The sequence below is a fragment of the Martes martes genome (assembly GCF_963455335.1).
Source record: "Martes martes genome assembly, chromosome: 4".
Classification (NCBI taxonomy): Eukaryota; Metazoa; Chordata; class Mammalia; order Carnivora; family Mustelidae; genus Martes; species Martes martes.
In genome coordinates, this window is record NC_137891.1 from 170,972,380 (window position 1) to 170,986,403 (window position 14,024).

Sequence of the window (14,024 nt, forward strand, 5' to 3'; positions counted from 1 at the left end):
ACAGGTTTATTAAGATCATCTAGCAGAACCTCGTGGCAACTACCCTAAACTCCAGGCTATTCAAATTCTAAGCCAAGGTCAAATTTGCTACCCACAACCACTGTTACTACCACCGCCACCGGATTACACAGTATTAGAGAACAGAACTATGAATAGCTTCATTTAACCCAAACTGAAACCATTTTTCACAATCAGGAATTTTTTGTCTGAAATGTTACAAATGATGTACCCAAGCCAGCTGTAATTTTGGAGCTGAAGAGGCCATGATTGTAGAACCGAGGAATGGGCCCTGAAGCTGCTGCTTGGGCCACTGTGACACTCCAATAGGGTGTCATCCTGTTTTTCAAGGAGAGCGCAGCAGCAGCCCTTATTCCACCCCCAAACCAATCAACTGACTCCAGTCTTCTTGCCAGGTTCAATTTTTCTCAGGACAGCAAATTACCTAATAGCTACCACAAGTTAACTCATAAAAACTTACTACAAAAGCTTTTAAAATGTTTATTTGTATTAAGGAGTGGAATGGTGCAAGAGTACAAAGAAACTTAGGCATCTGGGCCCTTGTTTCCCTACTATTCACATTAGTTTGGTAAAAAGGAGATTAACACTAAACAGAGTGGAAGAAATGAACATAAATATATCCAGGGTAGCCCAGTCCTCTAATTCACTAAAGGATGAACTGAAATCATTGGCCCAATTCACACTTATGTGTGAGCCTACAGAAATTAGATTCCCTTTAACTGCTCTAGACCTGTGTGAAAAAGCGAAGTGGACAACATTTCTATTACAAGACAGCAATCTTTTATTGAAACATTTTTTTTGTCTAAAACTATGCATGGAGATTAATCTCTTGTTCATAAATTAGGATAAGTCTAACATCACTATTCCAAACCATCAGTATTTACAAAAATGAACCTTTTCTTCGCTTTATCACAGGTTCACAGAACTAAAAATTTTAAACCAACTTCAGTCTAGCTTTTAAAATCTTCCTGCCGTCAAATGCCCAGCAACCCTTATGGGGAAGGGGCAGCCTTTTGACAGCAATATTCATCATTCACCAGGAATGTAGAACCACAAGTGAACAACAACAAAAAGTCTAAATCATTCCAAACAGTTCCTATTTGCTTTCCAAAAGCATGCTTTGTCTAATTCTCCCTTTCTATACAGACAGGGGGAGAGGGACCCCAGAGAGCATAATGTTAAATTAAATTAACCTCTTAAAAAAGTGAACAAGATGGTTTAGTGTGTGTGCAGATGAATGGCCATGGATGACACTAGCAGATAATAAGGTAAACTTTAAAGCCCGTTAATGGGTACCCTGATGACTGGCCAGCTCAAATAGATACTTTGAATTGGGATCGAATGTGCCTTTTTTTACTTTCTCGTTAAATACGTTAAAATCTTTCAAAGCAGATAGAGAATAGGTTTCTTGGAAATTCAAATTAAAATGTTAAATAATAAAAAGTATCAGGTTATTAAATGGTTTCTGACAAATGTGCTGGCTGTCAGAAAGTAATTCTATCTCAGTGGCTAGTAAAAAGGTGAATCTAGTATACACATAAAATGACAATATTACAAGACTGTAGTGTCACCTGTCAAAACAAGAATATCTAGAATGGAATTTTCAGTAAACACTTGGAGACGAAGGGCAATCAGAATACAAGAGAAAGCAAAATCCACATAAATTAATTCCTAATTTGAGAAATCAATAAAATGTATACATAAATTGATAAATACTGTCTCCACGGGTCACTAATTCCAAAGGACTAATTAGTAGTTATTTCCTAACTAAATTATTACAGGACATTCTGGTGTATGCTCTCTTCTTGTGATCAGTTTGTTCTGGCAAGACTCCAGGAAGCAGGTGCCCTTGAAAACAGCTCAGCGGAAGGCGGCTCGGAGGCAATCACTTCATTTATAAATTCGCCAGATAATAAGTACCAAGATTACGATAATCACAGACAGGACAAGCACCAGGATACAGATCTTCTTGCGAGATTTTTTCTGAGGAGAAAAATATATAAAGAAGACACTCATGAGACAAGTAAAATTTTTGCTATCTGAGACTCCAAGAGTGCTTCATAAATCTGCCTCCTCATAATCCAGCATTAACTCTATCTGTGCACGAATATTCAGAGACCTTCCCCAAATCTCAACAGTTATCAGCAAGAGGCAGTAGTGCCAGTTTTAATTCCAGATCCCCTAATACATTTCTGCAAAGGGATTGTTTATACCTATGCTGCTAGGCATTATTTGTAATAAAATAAGTTATTTGTGCATATGTGGTTTTTAAAAAGATTTTATTTATTTATTTGACAGAGATCACAAGTAGACAGAGAGGCAGGAAGAGAGAGAGGAGGAAGCAGGCTCCCCTCCAGGCAGAGAGCCCAATGTGGGGCTCGATCCCAGGACCCCAGGATCACGACCCGAGCCAAAGGCAGAGGCTTTAACCCACTGAGCCACCCAAGCGCCCCGTTGTGCATATGTATTTTAATAAAGGTTTTACACCAATTATAAAATTCTGTTTTCATCTTAAAAAATACAAAGAAAATAATTACCTACAGATAAAATTGCTGACATTTTGATTATATTTTCTCATGATGTTTTATCTATGCATATTGTTATCTGACAGAATTGGGATCACACTGTATGATGTTTGACATTTTTCTCACTTAATATTTTAGCATTAAATTGTTGTTATTATAAACATCTCTTTTAATTCCCACATAATTTTGAGTGGATGCATATAATTTACTTCATATTTCCTTTACTGTCTGACACTAACATTACCACTCAGTTTTTAAAAGGAAACACTATTATTAAATACAAATTTCTTAAAGAACATTTCCAGGTAAAATACAACTATCCTAGGAACATGGAAAATGACTGAAATGCTGTTTACACCTAAAAAATCATACAGCACCAAATGGAGAGGAAATGAAAAGGACCTCATTCACAGTATTTGTACACTTGAGATAAAGACTCAGGTAAAAGTCATAAAACCAGCATTTCAGCTAATATGTAAAAAAATTATCCCTTCATACAAAGTAGAACGATTAACTCCCATTTATTCATAGAAAAATGAGGACCCCCTCTTTATTCACAAATAGCAGTTAGAACTGATTTTATGTCCATCCTCTGTGGCCACAGTCAACACAAAGTATCCACAAAGTCTTAATTTGTACCTATTACTATGCTAATTGAAACAAATTTTAGCTGTTCATAATATAAAATTAGCTTTATGCCAGATTTAGGTAGCATGCCAGCTTATGGGGTTAGCTTTGTAGCTAAAAGGCTTCTATATAAGTTTATTCAAGGACTGATGTCTTTTTGTAGATTTCTCTACAGAGGAGTATATTACAAATGGACCACCACAGCAACTACGACCACCGGCCTCCAGGTTAAACCTAAGCCAAAGGCTGCAGCTGTTCTCAGTGTGTCAATGAGCTGTGATGGCTCCTGAAGTCGGCAGCCCAGTGACTTTCCTGGGTACATGCTCTTACCTGATAGTAAGCAGCTCGCTGTAACTGGTCAGTTGCTCTCTCTACGTGTACCTCTGAGCTTTCCACATTGGCTTCTATGCTATCTGCAAAAAAAAAAAAAAAAGGAGGGCAGTGGATGTTTTTACCAAATCAGATGTTTCAAGATTGCAAATTAAACACACTCTTGATGATGTTGGCCCTCGTTTTACTACCACCATTCCAACTATCCAGCCATGGAATCAAAAGTTACTAACTGGGTAAGACAATAGCTCTATTCTTTGGAAATAAACACTGAACTATTTAAGCGGCAAAGTGCTGTGAAGTATGCAACTTAGCCATGAATGGGTCAGAAAAAATTATGCATACACACGTATATTTAGAGAGAGAGGGAGCAAGTCTAAAGCAAATGGGGTAGAATGTTAACAAGAGGTAAATCTGGGTAAAGGTTACAAAGGAATTCCTTGCAGTCTTTTTATTTTTGCAACTTTTCTAAACTTGAAATCATTTCCAAATAAAAAGCTTAAAAAAAAAAAGGTTACTAATCCCCAAACTGTGTAAGTTTCTGGGGATAAAAGCTGGGAAGCCAACAGCTATTTCCCAACAGCTATTTCCCTCAACAGCCAAAGACTAGCAGGAGGCTAATGGCAAGGGAGCTGAGCAATCACAGAGGTCTCACTTTAGTTTCTACATTTGACAATATAAAAGGGGGGCTAAAAAAAGAATTTAATAATTTTTAAATGTCTAATACCTTCAGATATGTCTTACTGACTTGTTCACACACAAGTACTGCTATCAACTCACCTTGAGGGTTAAGGTATCAATGATACATACCAATTAGATCCCCTTGATCATGGATCATCATGGCCAAATCTTTAAATATTTGATTGACATCCAAAATGTCAGCCTAGGGAACACAAAAAATAACAAACATAAAGCAACATGTTAGATGATCCCTCTACTTAGCTAAAATTTTGGCTGTAAACATAACACATGTGTTTCTAAGGCTTATAAATCATGCTTTCTCCATAAACTGAAAATGAAAATAAAGTTAATTAATATCTACTAAATGCCTACAATGTGCCAAGAACTATACCAAGTAGGTAATTAAACAGACTCTTGGAGCCTGAGAGTCAGCTAGAGAGGATAGTCTTGCTATGTGAGGTTAATCCTCCATAGTCTTGTTGTACCATCGTAGGTTAAGAACCCCTCTGGCCTGTCCCCTCTGAAATGTGGACAATGATAGTACCCACCTCATACTAAAGTGCAGAAGCACTAAGTAAGTTGATATGTGTAAAGTTCTTGGAACTGTGCAATAAGCATGTCATGTGTCAGCTATGATTAATCATTATTTAGTTGGTTCTCATGACAACACAATGAGACATGTATCATCCCCATCGTACAGAAGAGAAAACTGGGGCTCAGGAAGGTTTGATGACTTGTCCCAAGGTCTCAAAGCTAGCAAGTGGCAAAGCTGAGAATTAAAAGTTCACGATGTTTTCATAATGTTACTATGCCTCTTTGATATTTACATTAATCATTCAGACACTCTATGAAGTCAAGTATCTTTGAGGATAATAAGGCTCAGAAAGGTTATATAACTGTTCAGTTACAAAGCTGGTCCATTAGGAAACTAAGCGTTGCAGCCAGAATAGCTCCGAAGCCCAGGCTCTCTGGATTACAATACACTGCCTCTCAGAACGCCACAGTCAGAAACAATGCCTTGAAAGCCATGACTTCCGAATCATAGCTTGGCAAGACTAGTTCTTACCAGCACATCAAAACCTTAATTACTTGCTAAGAGTCTTCTGTAGTTGGGACAGTCTGCTAGTTGCTGTGGATACAAAAAGGCTTACTAGCTAACGGGGGTGGGATGAGCACACAGTAAGATAAATAAGAAAAGTCATTACAGAGGAAGTGACTAGTAAATGGTATACAAAGGTGTGCAGAGGAAGGCTCGCAGAAGCAGCAAGACTTGAGTTGTACCTTAAAGCGAAAGAGAAGCCAAATAAACAAAAAGTTAATTGAGTTAAAGGGCAAATAGCTTAGCTTGGTTATAACAGGGGTGTGAATCTGTGATTATAATAAGAAATATATATTTAGTCTTCATCACATTCCTAGAGCAGAGCTCCTAAAATACTCGAAATTTCCTAAGTCGTAAAGAGAGAAAATTAGCTTTTGTTACTTATAACAAACTCCTTTCAACCACAGAGCTTAAAGAACAACCCCTCAGGATGGGGGCTGGTTGCCAGGGGAACCAACCTTGTTATCAGAGGGCTGGAGGCTGAATCAACCATCCAGAGCCAATGATTTAATCAATCGTGTCTACATAATGAAACCTCCATAAAAATCCTAAATGGCAGGACTGAGAGCACTTTCGGGCTGGTGAACATGGAGGTCGAGGAGAGTGGTACAGGTGGAGAGGGCACGGAAGGTCCACACCCCTTCCCACGTACCTTGCTCTGTGTATCTCTTCCATCTGGCTGTTCTTGAGTTGTATCCTTTTATAATAAACCAGTAACCTAGTAAATAAACTGTTTTCCTAAGTTCTGAGTTGCTCTAGCAAATTAATAAAACCCAGTGAGGGAGTCATGGAAACCTCCAATTGATAGCCTGTCAGTCAGAAGTGTAGGTAACAACCTAGACTTAGCTGGCTTCCCAAGTTGGGGGGAGGGCACAGTCTTGTGGGACTGAGCCCTTAACCTGTGGGATCTGAAGCTAATTCCAGGTAGACAGTATCTAAATTGGGTTAAGTTATAAAACACCTTGCTGGTGTCGAAGGATTGCTTGATGTGGAAAAGGCCCACACATTTGGTAGCCAGAAATGTCAGATGCACAATGTGAGAGTCAAGGAGACACAACAGTATGTTGTTCTTCCATTAGAATAGGGCTTGTATATTAGATGTAGGAAATGACTGGATATGAAAATCCAGTCCCAGCTAACCATTTGGACTTAATGCTGAATTTCTGACACGCCCATTATGTTCCTGGGCTAAGGAGCTAAGAGCACTCATGCTCTCTCTTTCACACTCTCTCTCTCTCTCTCACCCTCTCAGGTAAATAAATAAAATCTTAAAAAAAGGGAAAAAAAGACTTTGCCCCCAGACCTCAATGCCAACTTCTAGATCGGGTGGGATTCTACAGAGGAGAGAATCCTTTCCTTAGCTCTGTGTTTCACTCAGCTCTCTGCTAGAACAGTATTTCTAACGTTAGAGAACCAAGTCGATGGTTAGTTGCAGTAGGTGAAAAAGAAAGATATGGCATCTTTGAAGGCAATAAAATCATCAAATTTGAGGATGAATTGTTCCATCTAAACATAGACACTAATGGTCTCTATCCTGAATGCATATTATAATCACCTGGGAAGTTTGAAAAAAAAAATCTTGTGGATATTTGCTCATTTTTAACTTATGTAAAATTTGGAATTTCACATAGTTCAAACTAATAGTTGCAAGGGAAGGAGAACAGCTGGGCATTTGGGGAAAAAAAATTCCAAGTGACTCTAAGGTACAGTCAGAGTTCAGAGCCACTGCCACAGACAAAGGTCATGGAGGATCTCCAAGTTTCTCTCTCTACAACCCCACCCTCCTCACTGCCCTCTCCAGGGATGGCAGTCTTCTGGCTGCATGGAGGAGAAAACTACTCAGGTTTAGAATATGCTGGTCATGACGTAAAGTTAAAGTTGGAAAATCACGTAAGAAAGGCCTCGAGACTTTTACCTCAACCCCCACCTCAAAAACTCCTCCTGTTTCCCTGTAGTGAAGTCATATCCACAACTTGGGATTGGACTTTGGGATGCACAAAAATTAAGCAAACTTTTTGGCCTGCCTTTATTCTGAGCTACTAAGCAAAGGGGCTCTCTTCTTCTTCTTCTTCTTTTTTTTTCTTAAGATTTTATTATTTGAAAGAGAAAAACGACAGCATGAGTGGGGGTGGGGTGGGAACACAGGGCAGAGGAAGAAGCGGACTCCCCACTGAGCAGGAAGCCTGCCATGGAGCTTGATCCCAGGACCCCAGGATCATGACCTGAGCTGAAGGCAGACATTGAACCAACTGGGCCACCCAGGCGCCCCAAAGGGGCTCTCTCCATAGAATCCCACCCGATCTAGAAGTTGGCATTGAGGTCTGGGGGCAAAGTCTTTTTTTAAGATTTTATTTATTTACCTGAGAGAGAGAGAGTGGGAGAGAGAGCATGAGTGCAGGGGAGGGGCAGAGAGAGAGGAGGAGAAGCAGGCTCCCCGCTGAGCAGGGAGCCTGCTGTGGACCCTGGGATCATGACCTGAGCCAAAGGCAGATGCCCAACTGACTGAGTCTTAATGAGGAATAAAATATTTGTTTGCCTTGCTCTGTTCTTCATCCTGTTCTCCCAGAGACCATGTAAGATATAGTAATGGAGGAAAGGATTTGAATCTTCTTGGGCACCATGACTAGTACCATCATAAAAGTAGTTCAAATTCACCATGATTACACTGAGACATAATATGAAAATCACATAAGGACTCATTTCATACTTTTTCTTAATGGCTGAGAGAAAATCCAGGTGGACTAGAGTGGCAGATACATTGAGTCAAATAAAAGACATGACCTGGCTCTTACCTCCAGCTGCCGAATTGCTGTTTCTCGCTCTTTAATAAGTTCCAGATCCTGTTCGGTGATGGCCACCTCATCCTCCTGGCTTTGCATCTGGTTCCACTCCTCATGGCTGCAAGGAGACAAGCACATTAGTTGATTCCTCCCCTCTAAGGTGTGCACAAGACACCCACAACATTTCTACTACCAGCAGAGCCCATCCAAGGCCATTACCAGGGCTCCAACCCCTCTGGCATCGATACAAAGTCCTTAAGGGCCACATTCTTCATATCTGGAGGCAGAGAGTTGATAATACCACGAGAAAACAAAGTCTCAGCTTCCCTGGGCAAAACTGAGATGAAGCAGGGTTATAAGGGATGGGCCTCCTTGGTGTCTTCTAGTTAGGGGTACACTCTGCAATCCTGCTAGGGCTTGCTAGACAAGGAAAGCAGACAGAGACTTCAAGTCAATGAAGCACACTGACCCATCCTCTTCTAGAGCACTTTCAGAGAGTAAGCTGTGTTGGTCTCTTGGGTACTAAGTGGGTGGAGAAAAGCAAGCTAAGTGACCTGTCAGTGCTCCTCCAATTAATCTAACAGAATCACATCTTCTGGTTTTCAGAACATTCCTTGAGATTATATTTTGGGTTAAATGCCTCTTTTATAAAAAATATTTTTAAGGTTTTTTTTTATTTATTCATTTAAGAGAGAGAGAGAGTGCAAGAGCATGAGCAGGAGAAGGGTCAGAGCAAGAGAGAGAAACAGACTCCCTGCTGAGCGGGGAGCCTGTCCCGGGGCCCCATTCTAGGACCCTGGGATCAGGACCTGAGTCAAAGGCAGATGCTTAACCACCCGAGCCACCCATGAGCTCCTGGGTTAAATGCCTCTTAAGGGAAAACTAAAGTTAAAAAGCTAGTGAAATGCTGTAACCCTTCTTTTCAGGTACCACGTTTAGAAGAAAGGCATACTACATATGATGCTAGACATAAAACATTTTGAAACTCCCGTATTAAGCATTTTTCCAACAGTATGCATAAATCAGACATCATCTCCACAGTATTTAAAGAGTTTCTTCCACATGTTGGAGACACAAAATGGAGTAGGGTAGAGCCCATCAGGCACCCCTTTGAGGTGCTCACAGTGTAGTGGGAAGAGAGAGATACATAACTATGATAAAGCATTTTAAGTTCTGAATTAATAACACCAACACATTTCAATGGAATCAGTTAACTCCGTGTGGAGAAGTTAAGAAAGAAGATGCCTTTCAGATGCAAATTCTCTGCTTTTTCTTGTACTACTCCTAAAAGAATGAGTTGCCTCTGTTTTACAGATGGGTAAACGGACACCCAAGAACTTAGAAAAACTTAAATCTGTATTAGAGATAAAATCCTAATCTGTAGATTCATAGATTCGTACTTATTCCTAGCGAGCCAAGCCCTCTCCCCAACACAAAGACATCAGGGATTTCTCTGGCTTTTTTATTTACCTTGAAATTGTTTCTTCCCTAATTCAAAGATCTTGGAAAAGCACAAGGTTTTGACTTTTTTATTTTACACGGTGGATTATAAGTCACCCACCCCAGGTCTGCCTTTATTTTTCCTTCTTCTCCACACTGATGTTTAAAATTAGAATTAAGTAGAAAGTACAGAATCCCATCTCAACAAGCCAGCGGGTTGGATGGGTAACTCCTTACCCATCAAATGAGACGAGCTGTTCCTCTCTTTGCCTCTCCTCCGCCTAGAAAGCAGATGGCATTATTGCTGCTGTTATCCAGAAACATGTCACAGACAGACACACAAAACAATGGCTTCCTGTCGCTACAGTATAAAGAAGCAACATCCCTTGGCTCCAACAGGATCTGTAAGATGACATAGGGCTCTGGCAATCTGTCTTGACTATAAAACGGGCGTGAAGTAGTTCAAAGCAAATCTGGGCTCAGAATGGTAACCTGACTGAATAGGGTGGAGGAACATGGGTTGGAGAGAGGAGTAAACAACAGTAATAGTGATAACCTATTTACAATCTGCAGGGAGGCAGAATAAGGGAACAAGTGGAAAACTTGCAGGGAAACAAATCTTCAGAACACGTAAAGATTTTAAAAAATACGGACATGTATGGCATATCAGGCGCTAAAGTGACAGACTCATTTCAAAAAATCAGTCTAATGCATGTATTAAAAAAGTTAAGAAAAAATGTTAAAAGAGCAATCTATTCACATTAAACAACAAGTCTTTCTCTTTTTATAATGGCAGTAATTAGCAGAACAAGCAAAATGCGGAAAATTTCAAAACTCTAACCACCCAGAGGAACACTGAGGTTTTTTGTTGTTACTATTGTTGTTTTAAATTTTTACTTTTTCAAGAAACAGAACACTGGTAGCGCCCTCAAGCCTACCTCTATCCCCTTCTCCAATTACAACACACCCCCCTTGTCCTTAAGGTAACCACTACCCTGACTTTTCCAATGATCATTTTCTCGTATTTTCAATATAGACATGTATCCTTATTTAATATCATTTTACCTGCTTCTGAACCTCACATGAACGGAATTACACTGTTTGTACTCTTCCGTGCTTTCCTTGGATCATGCCAGATTGTGCCAGATCCATCCCTGATGCTGAATGTAACTGTTGTTCATTAATTCTCTCTGCTGTATGATATTATGTGAATATACCATAAAGCATTTACCTATTCAACTACCGATGGACATTCAGATGTTTCCAACAAATAATGCTGCTATAAACATTCTTTTTTTTTTTTAAAGATTTTATTTATTTATTTGACAGAGAGAGAGAGATCACTCTCTGTCTCTGTAGGCAGAGAGGCAGGCAGAGGGAGAGAATCTCTGCTGGTCCGAGAGCCCGATGGGGGCCTCGATCCCAGGTCCCTGAGATCATGACCTGAGCCAAAGGCAACAGCTTAACCCACTGAGCCACCCAGGCGCCTCTGCTATAAACATTCTTTTTTTTTTTTTTTTTAAGATTATTTATTTATTCATTTGACAGAGGGAGAGAGAGATCATGAGTAGGCAGAGAGGCAGGCAGAGAGAAGGCGGGAAGCAGGCTCCTTGCTGAGCAGAGAGTCTGATGTGGGCCTCGATCCCAGGACCCTGAGACCATGACCTGAGCTGAAGGCAGAGACTTAACCACTGAGCTACCCGGGCACCCTGCTATAAACATTCTTATACATATATCATGATATAAACATTTCTAGTTTTCTCTAGGGTAGAACTGATGTGTTCGGAAGTTCACAGGCAAAATGTCTTCCAGTGGTTGTCCCAATTCATACTCTAACTGGCCAGGTAGAAAAGTTTCTGTTGCATCATATCTATAACAATCACCTTCAGTGTTCACAGAATTTTACATTTTTGCCCCACATCTGGACATGAAATACTACCTCACTGTGGTTTCAATTTGCAGTTTCCTGATGATTAAAGAAGTTGGGCACTTTTCCATTTGTTTGACCATTATTCAAAATAATACAAAGATGTTACTTGCCATTTTCACTGTGCTGACGTTTATACTCATGGAGCAAAAACACAGGGGGCTCAGACCACTGAGTATGCAACTCTTGATCTCAGCTCAGAACTTGATCTCAGAGTTGTGAGGTCAAGCCCCCCAACTGGGGTCCATGTAAGCCTACTTTTTTTTTTTTTAATATTTTATTTATTTGACAGACAGAGATCACAAGTAGGCAGAGAGGCAGGCAGAGGTGGGGGGGAAGCAGCCTCCCTGCGGAGCAGAGAGCCCGATGGGGGGCTCGATCCCAGGGCCCTGGGATCATGACCTGAGCCGAAGGCAGAGGCCTTAACCCACTGAGCCACTCAGGCGCCCCCTACTTTTTTTTTTTTAAGATTTTATTTATTTATTTGAGAGAGAGATAGAGAGAGAGTAAAAGAAGAGGGAGTAGAAGGCAGAGGGAGAAGCAGACTTCCTGCTGAGCAGGGAGCCCCGTCGAGGGCTCAATCCCAGGACCCCGGGATCAGGACCTGAGCTAAAGGCAGACGCTTAACAGACTGAGCCACGCAGGCTTAACAGACTGAGCCATGCAAGCACCCCTGGCAGATATGCTCTTGAAGATAAACAGTATAAGCCTGTCACATCAAGGAAAACAATGGACAGTGTATGTTGCCAGTGATAAAAATCTAGCTTTCAGGGTGCCTGGGTGGCTCAGTTGGTTAAGTGTCTGCCTTTGGTTGAGGTCATGATCCTGGGGTCCTGGGACTGAGCCCCAAGTGGGGTTCCCTGCTCAGCAAGGAAGTCTGCTTCTCCCTCTCCCTTTGCCCCTCCCCTGCTTGTTCTCATTTGTTCTCTCTCTCTCTCCCTCTCAAATAAATAAATAAAATCTTTAAAAAATAAAAATAAAAAATAAGGGGTGCCTGGGTGGCACCACTTGTGAACTTAAGAGATTCACAACCTCCCTTAAAATATCTAAAGACTTTTCTGATAAAACTAAAGATACTACATTACCTTTTGATATTGTATAATGAAATATATCAACATTTGGAAGACCTGTGTAACTCAGGAAATCAATATTTTCTGAAAGATAAATATATGATATAAAAATCATATGTAGAAAAAAGATCCAATCAAAACATAAGACCAACAGATTTGGATATAGCAGAGTCTGAAAAACTCATTAATACAGTTTTAGACTCCACAATTCCACTAACTTCTGTCAAGTTTTCATGTAGTATCAAAGAATAATATCAACAATGATCTGAAAAGATTAATTAAAATACTCCTTCCTTTTCTAATTGCATATCCCTGTGAGGTTGATTTTCTTCAGATACCTCAACCAAAACAACCTACACAACGGACTGAATACAGAAGCAGATGTGAAAATCCAGCTTCCTTCTGTTAAGCCAAATATTAAAAAGATTTGCAAAAATGAAAACAATGCCCCTCTTCCCACTAATTTCTTTTTTGTTTTGGAAAAGAAGTTATTTTTAATTAAAATGTCATTTATATTTATATTACTATATATTGGGTTTATTATTATTTATAAATGAATAAACATTTTTAAAACCTCACAGTTTTAATTTCTAACACATATTCATACAAATAAAAAGCTCACTGGGGTCTCTAATAATTTTAAGTGTAACAGGGTCCTGAGATCAGAAAGTCTGAGAAACTCATGTTCTATTGGGTTGTATATTTTACATAATGATTCACAGGAATTCTTTATATGTTCTGTATCTATTCTGGTTACTAGTCCCTTGCTAATTATACATATAGCAGTATCTTCTCCCTGTTTGTAGTTTATTTTTTCACATATTTACTACCTTCTTTGCTCTTCATTCTTTTCTGCTTTTCAGACTTCCCATCTGGGATCACCTTCCTTCTGCCTGAAGTATATTTTCTAGAATGTTCTTAAGTAAGGTGTGCTGACAGCTAACTCACTTTTGACTGAAAATGTCTTTAATTCTCATTCTGTATAACTTCTTTCACTGGGTTTAGATTCCCAGGTAGGCAGTTATTAGAATATTACAGATGGCCCTCGACTGGCTTCCCCGTTGCTGCTGAGAAGTCAATTGCCAATCCAACTACTGCGTCTCTGAAGGTAGTCTCTTGTTTCCGCGGTGATTTTTATGATTTTCTCTTTGTCTTTGGTGTTCCGAAGTTTCTCTCTGATGTATCTAGATAACTAGAGTCTTTTATTTGTTCTTTTTGGGATTTGTTGGGCTTCTTGAAACTGCAAATAAGTGCCTATCATAAGTTCTAAAACATTACCAGTCATTCCCCTCTATTCTATGGTTGCTCCACTCTTATTCTGAAACTCCAATAAATACTAGGTCTGATCCTTTCTCTTCATTCTCCCTTTCTCATAAGCTTTCTTCCTATTGAACTTAACCCTCTGTCCTACATGTTGATACATAATATCGTGAGATAGAAAATATTTTCTATTTTCTAGTTAAATCACCTACCCATTAAGTTTTTAGTTTTCATATCATATTTTTCAATTCTAGAAAGTATTCTGAC

At 39.7% G+C, this 14,024-nt stretch overlaps 1 protein-coding gene across 1 annotated transcript in view; it reads right to left on the bottom strand.

The window, feature by feature from the left end:
* The window catches only part of STX12 (syntaxin 12), a 36,548-nt gene continuing 22,524 nt past the window's right edge, over positions 1-14,024 (bottom strand). The window contains exons 5-9 of the mRNA XM_080801121.1: positions 9,738-9,781; positions 8,073-8,178; positions 4,311-4,383; positions 3,501-3,583; positions 1-2,001 (exon numbers count right to left, since the gene is read on the bottom strand). Coding sequence (XP_080657247.1) covers positions 1,909-2,001; positions 3,501-3,583; positions 4,311-4,383; positions 8,073-8,178; positions 9,738-9,781 — 399 coding nt within the window. The 3' untranslated portion in view covers positions 1-1,908. The remainder of the gene's footprint in view (positions 2,002-3,500; positions 3,584-4,310; positions 4,384-8,072; positions 8,179-9,737; positions 9,782-14,024) is intronic.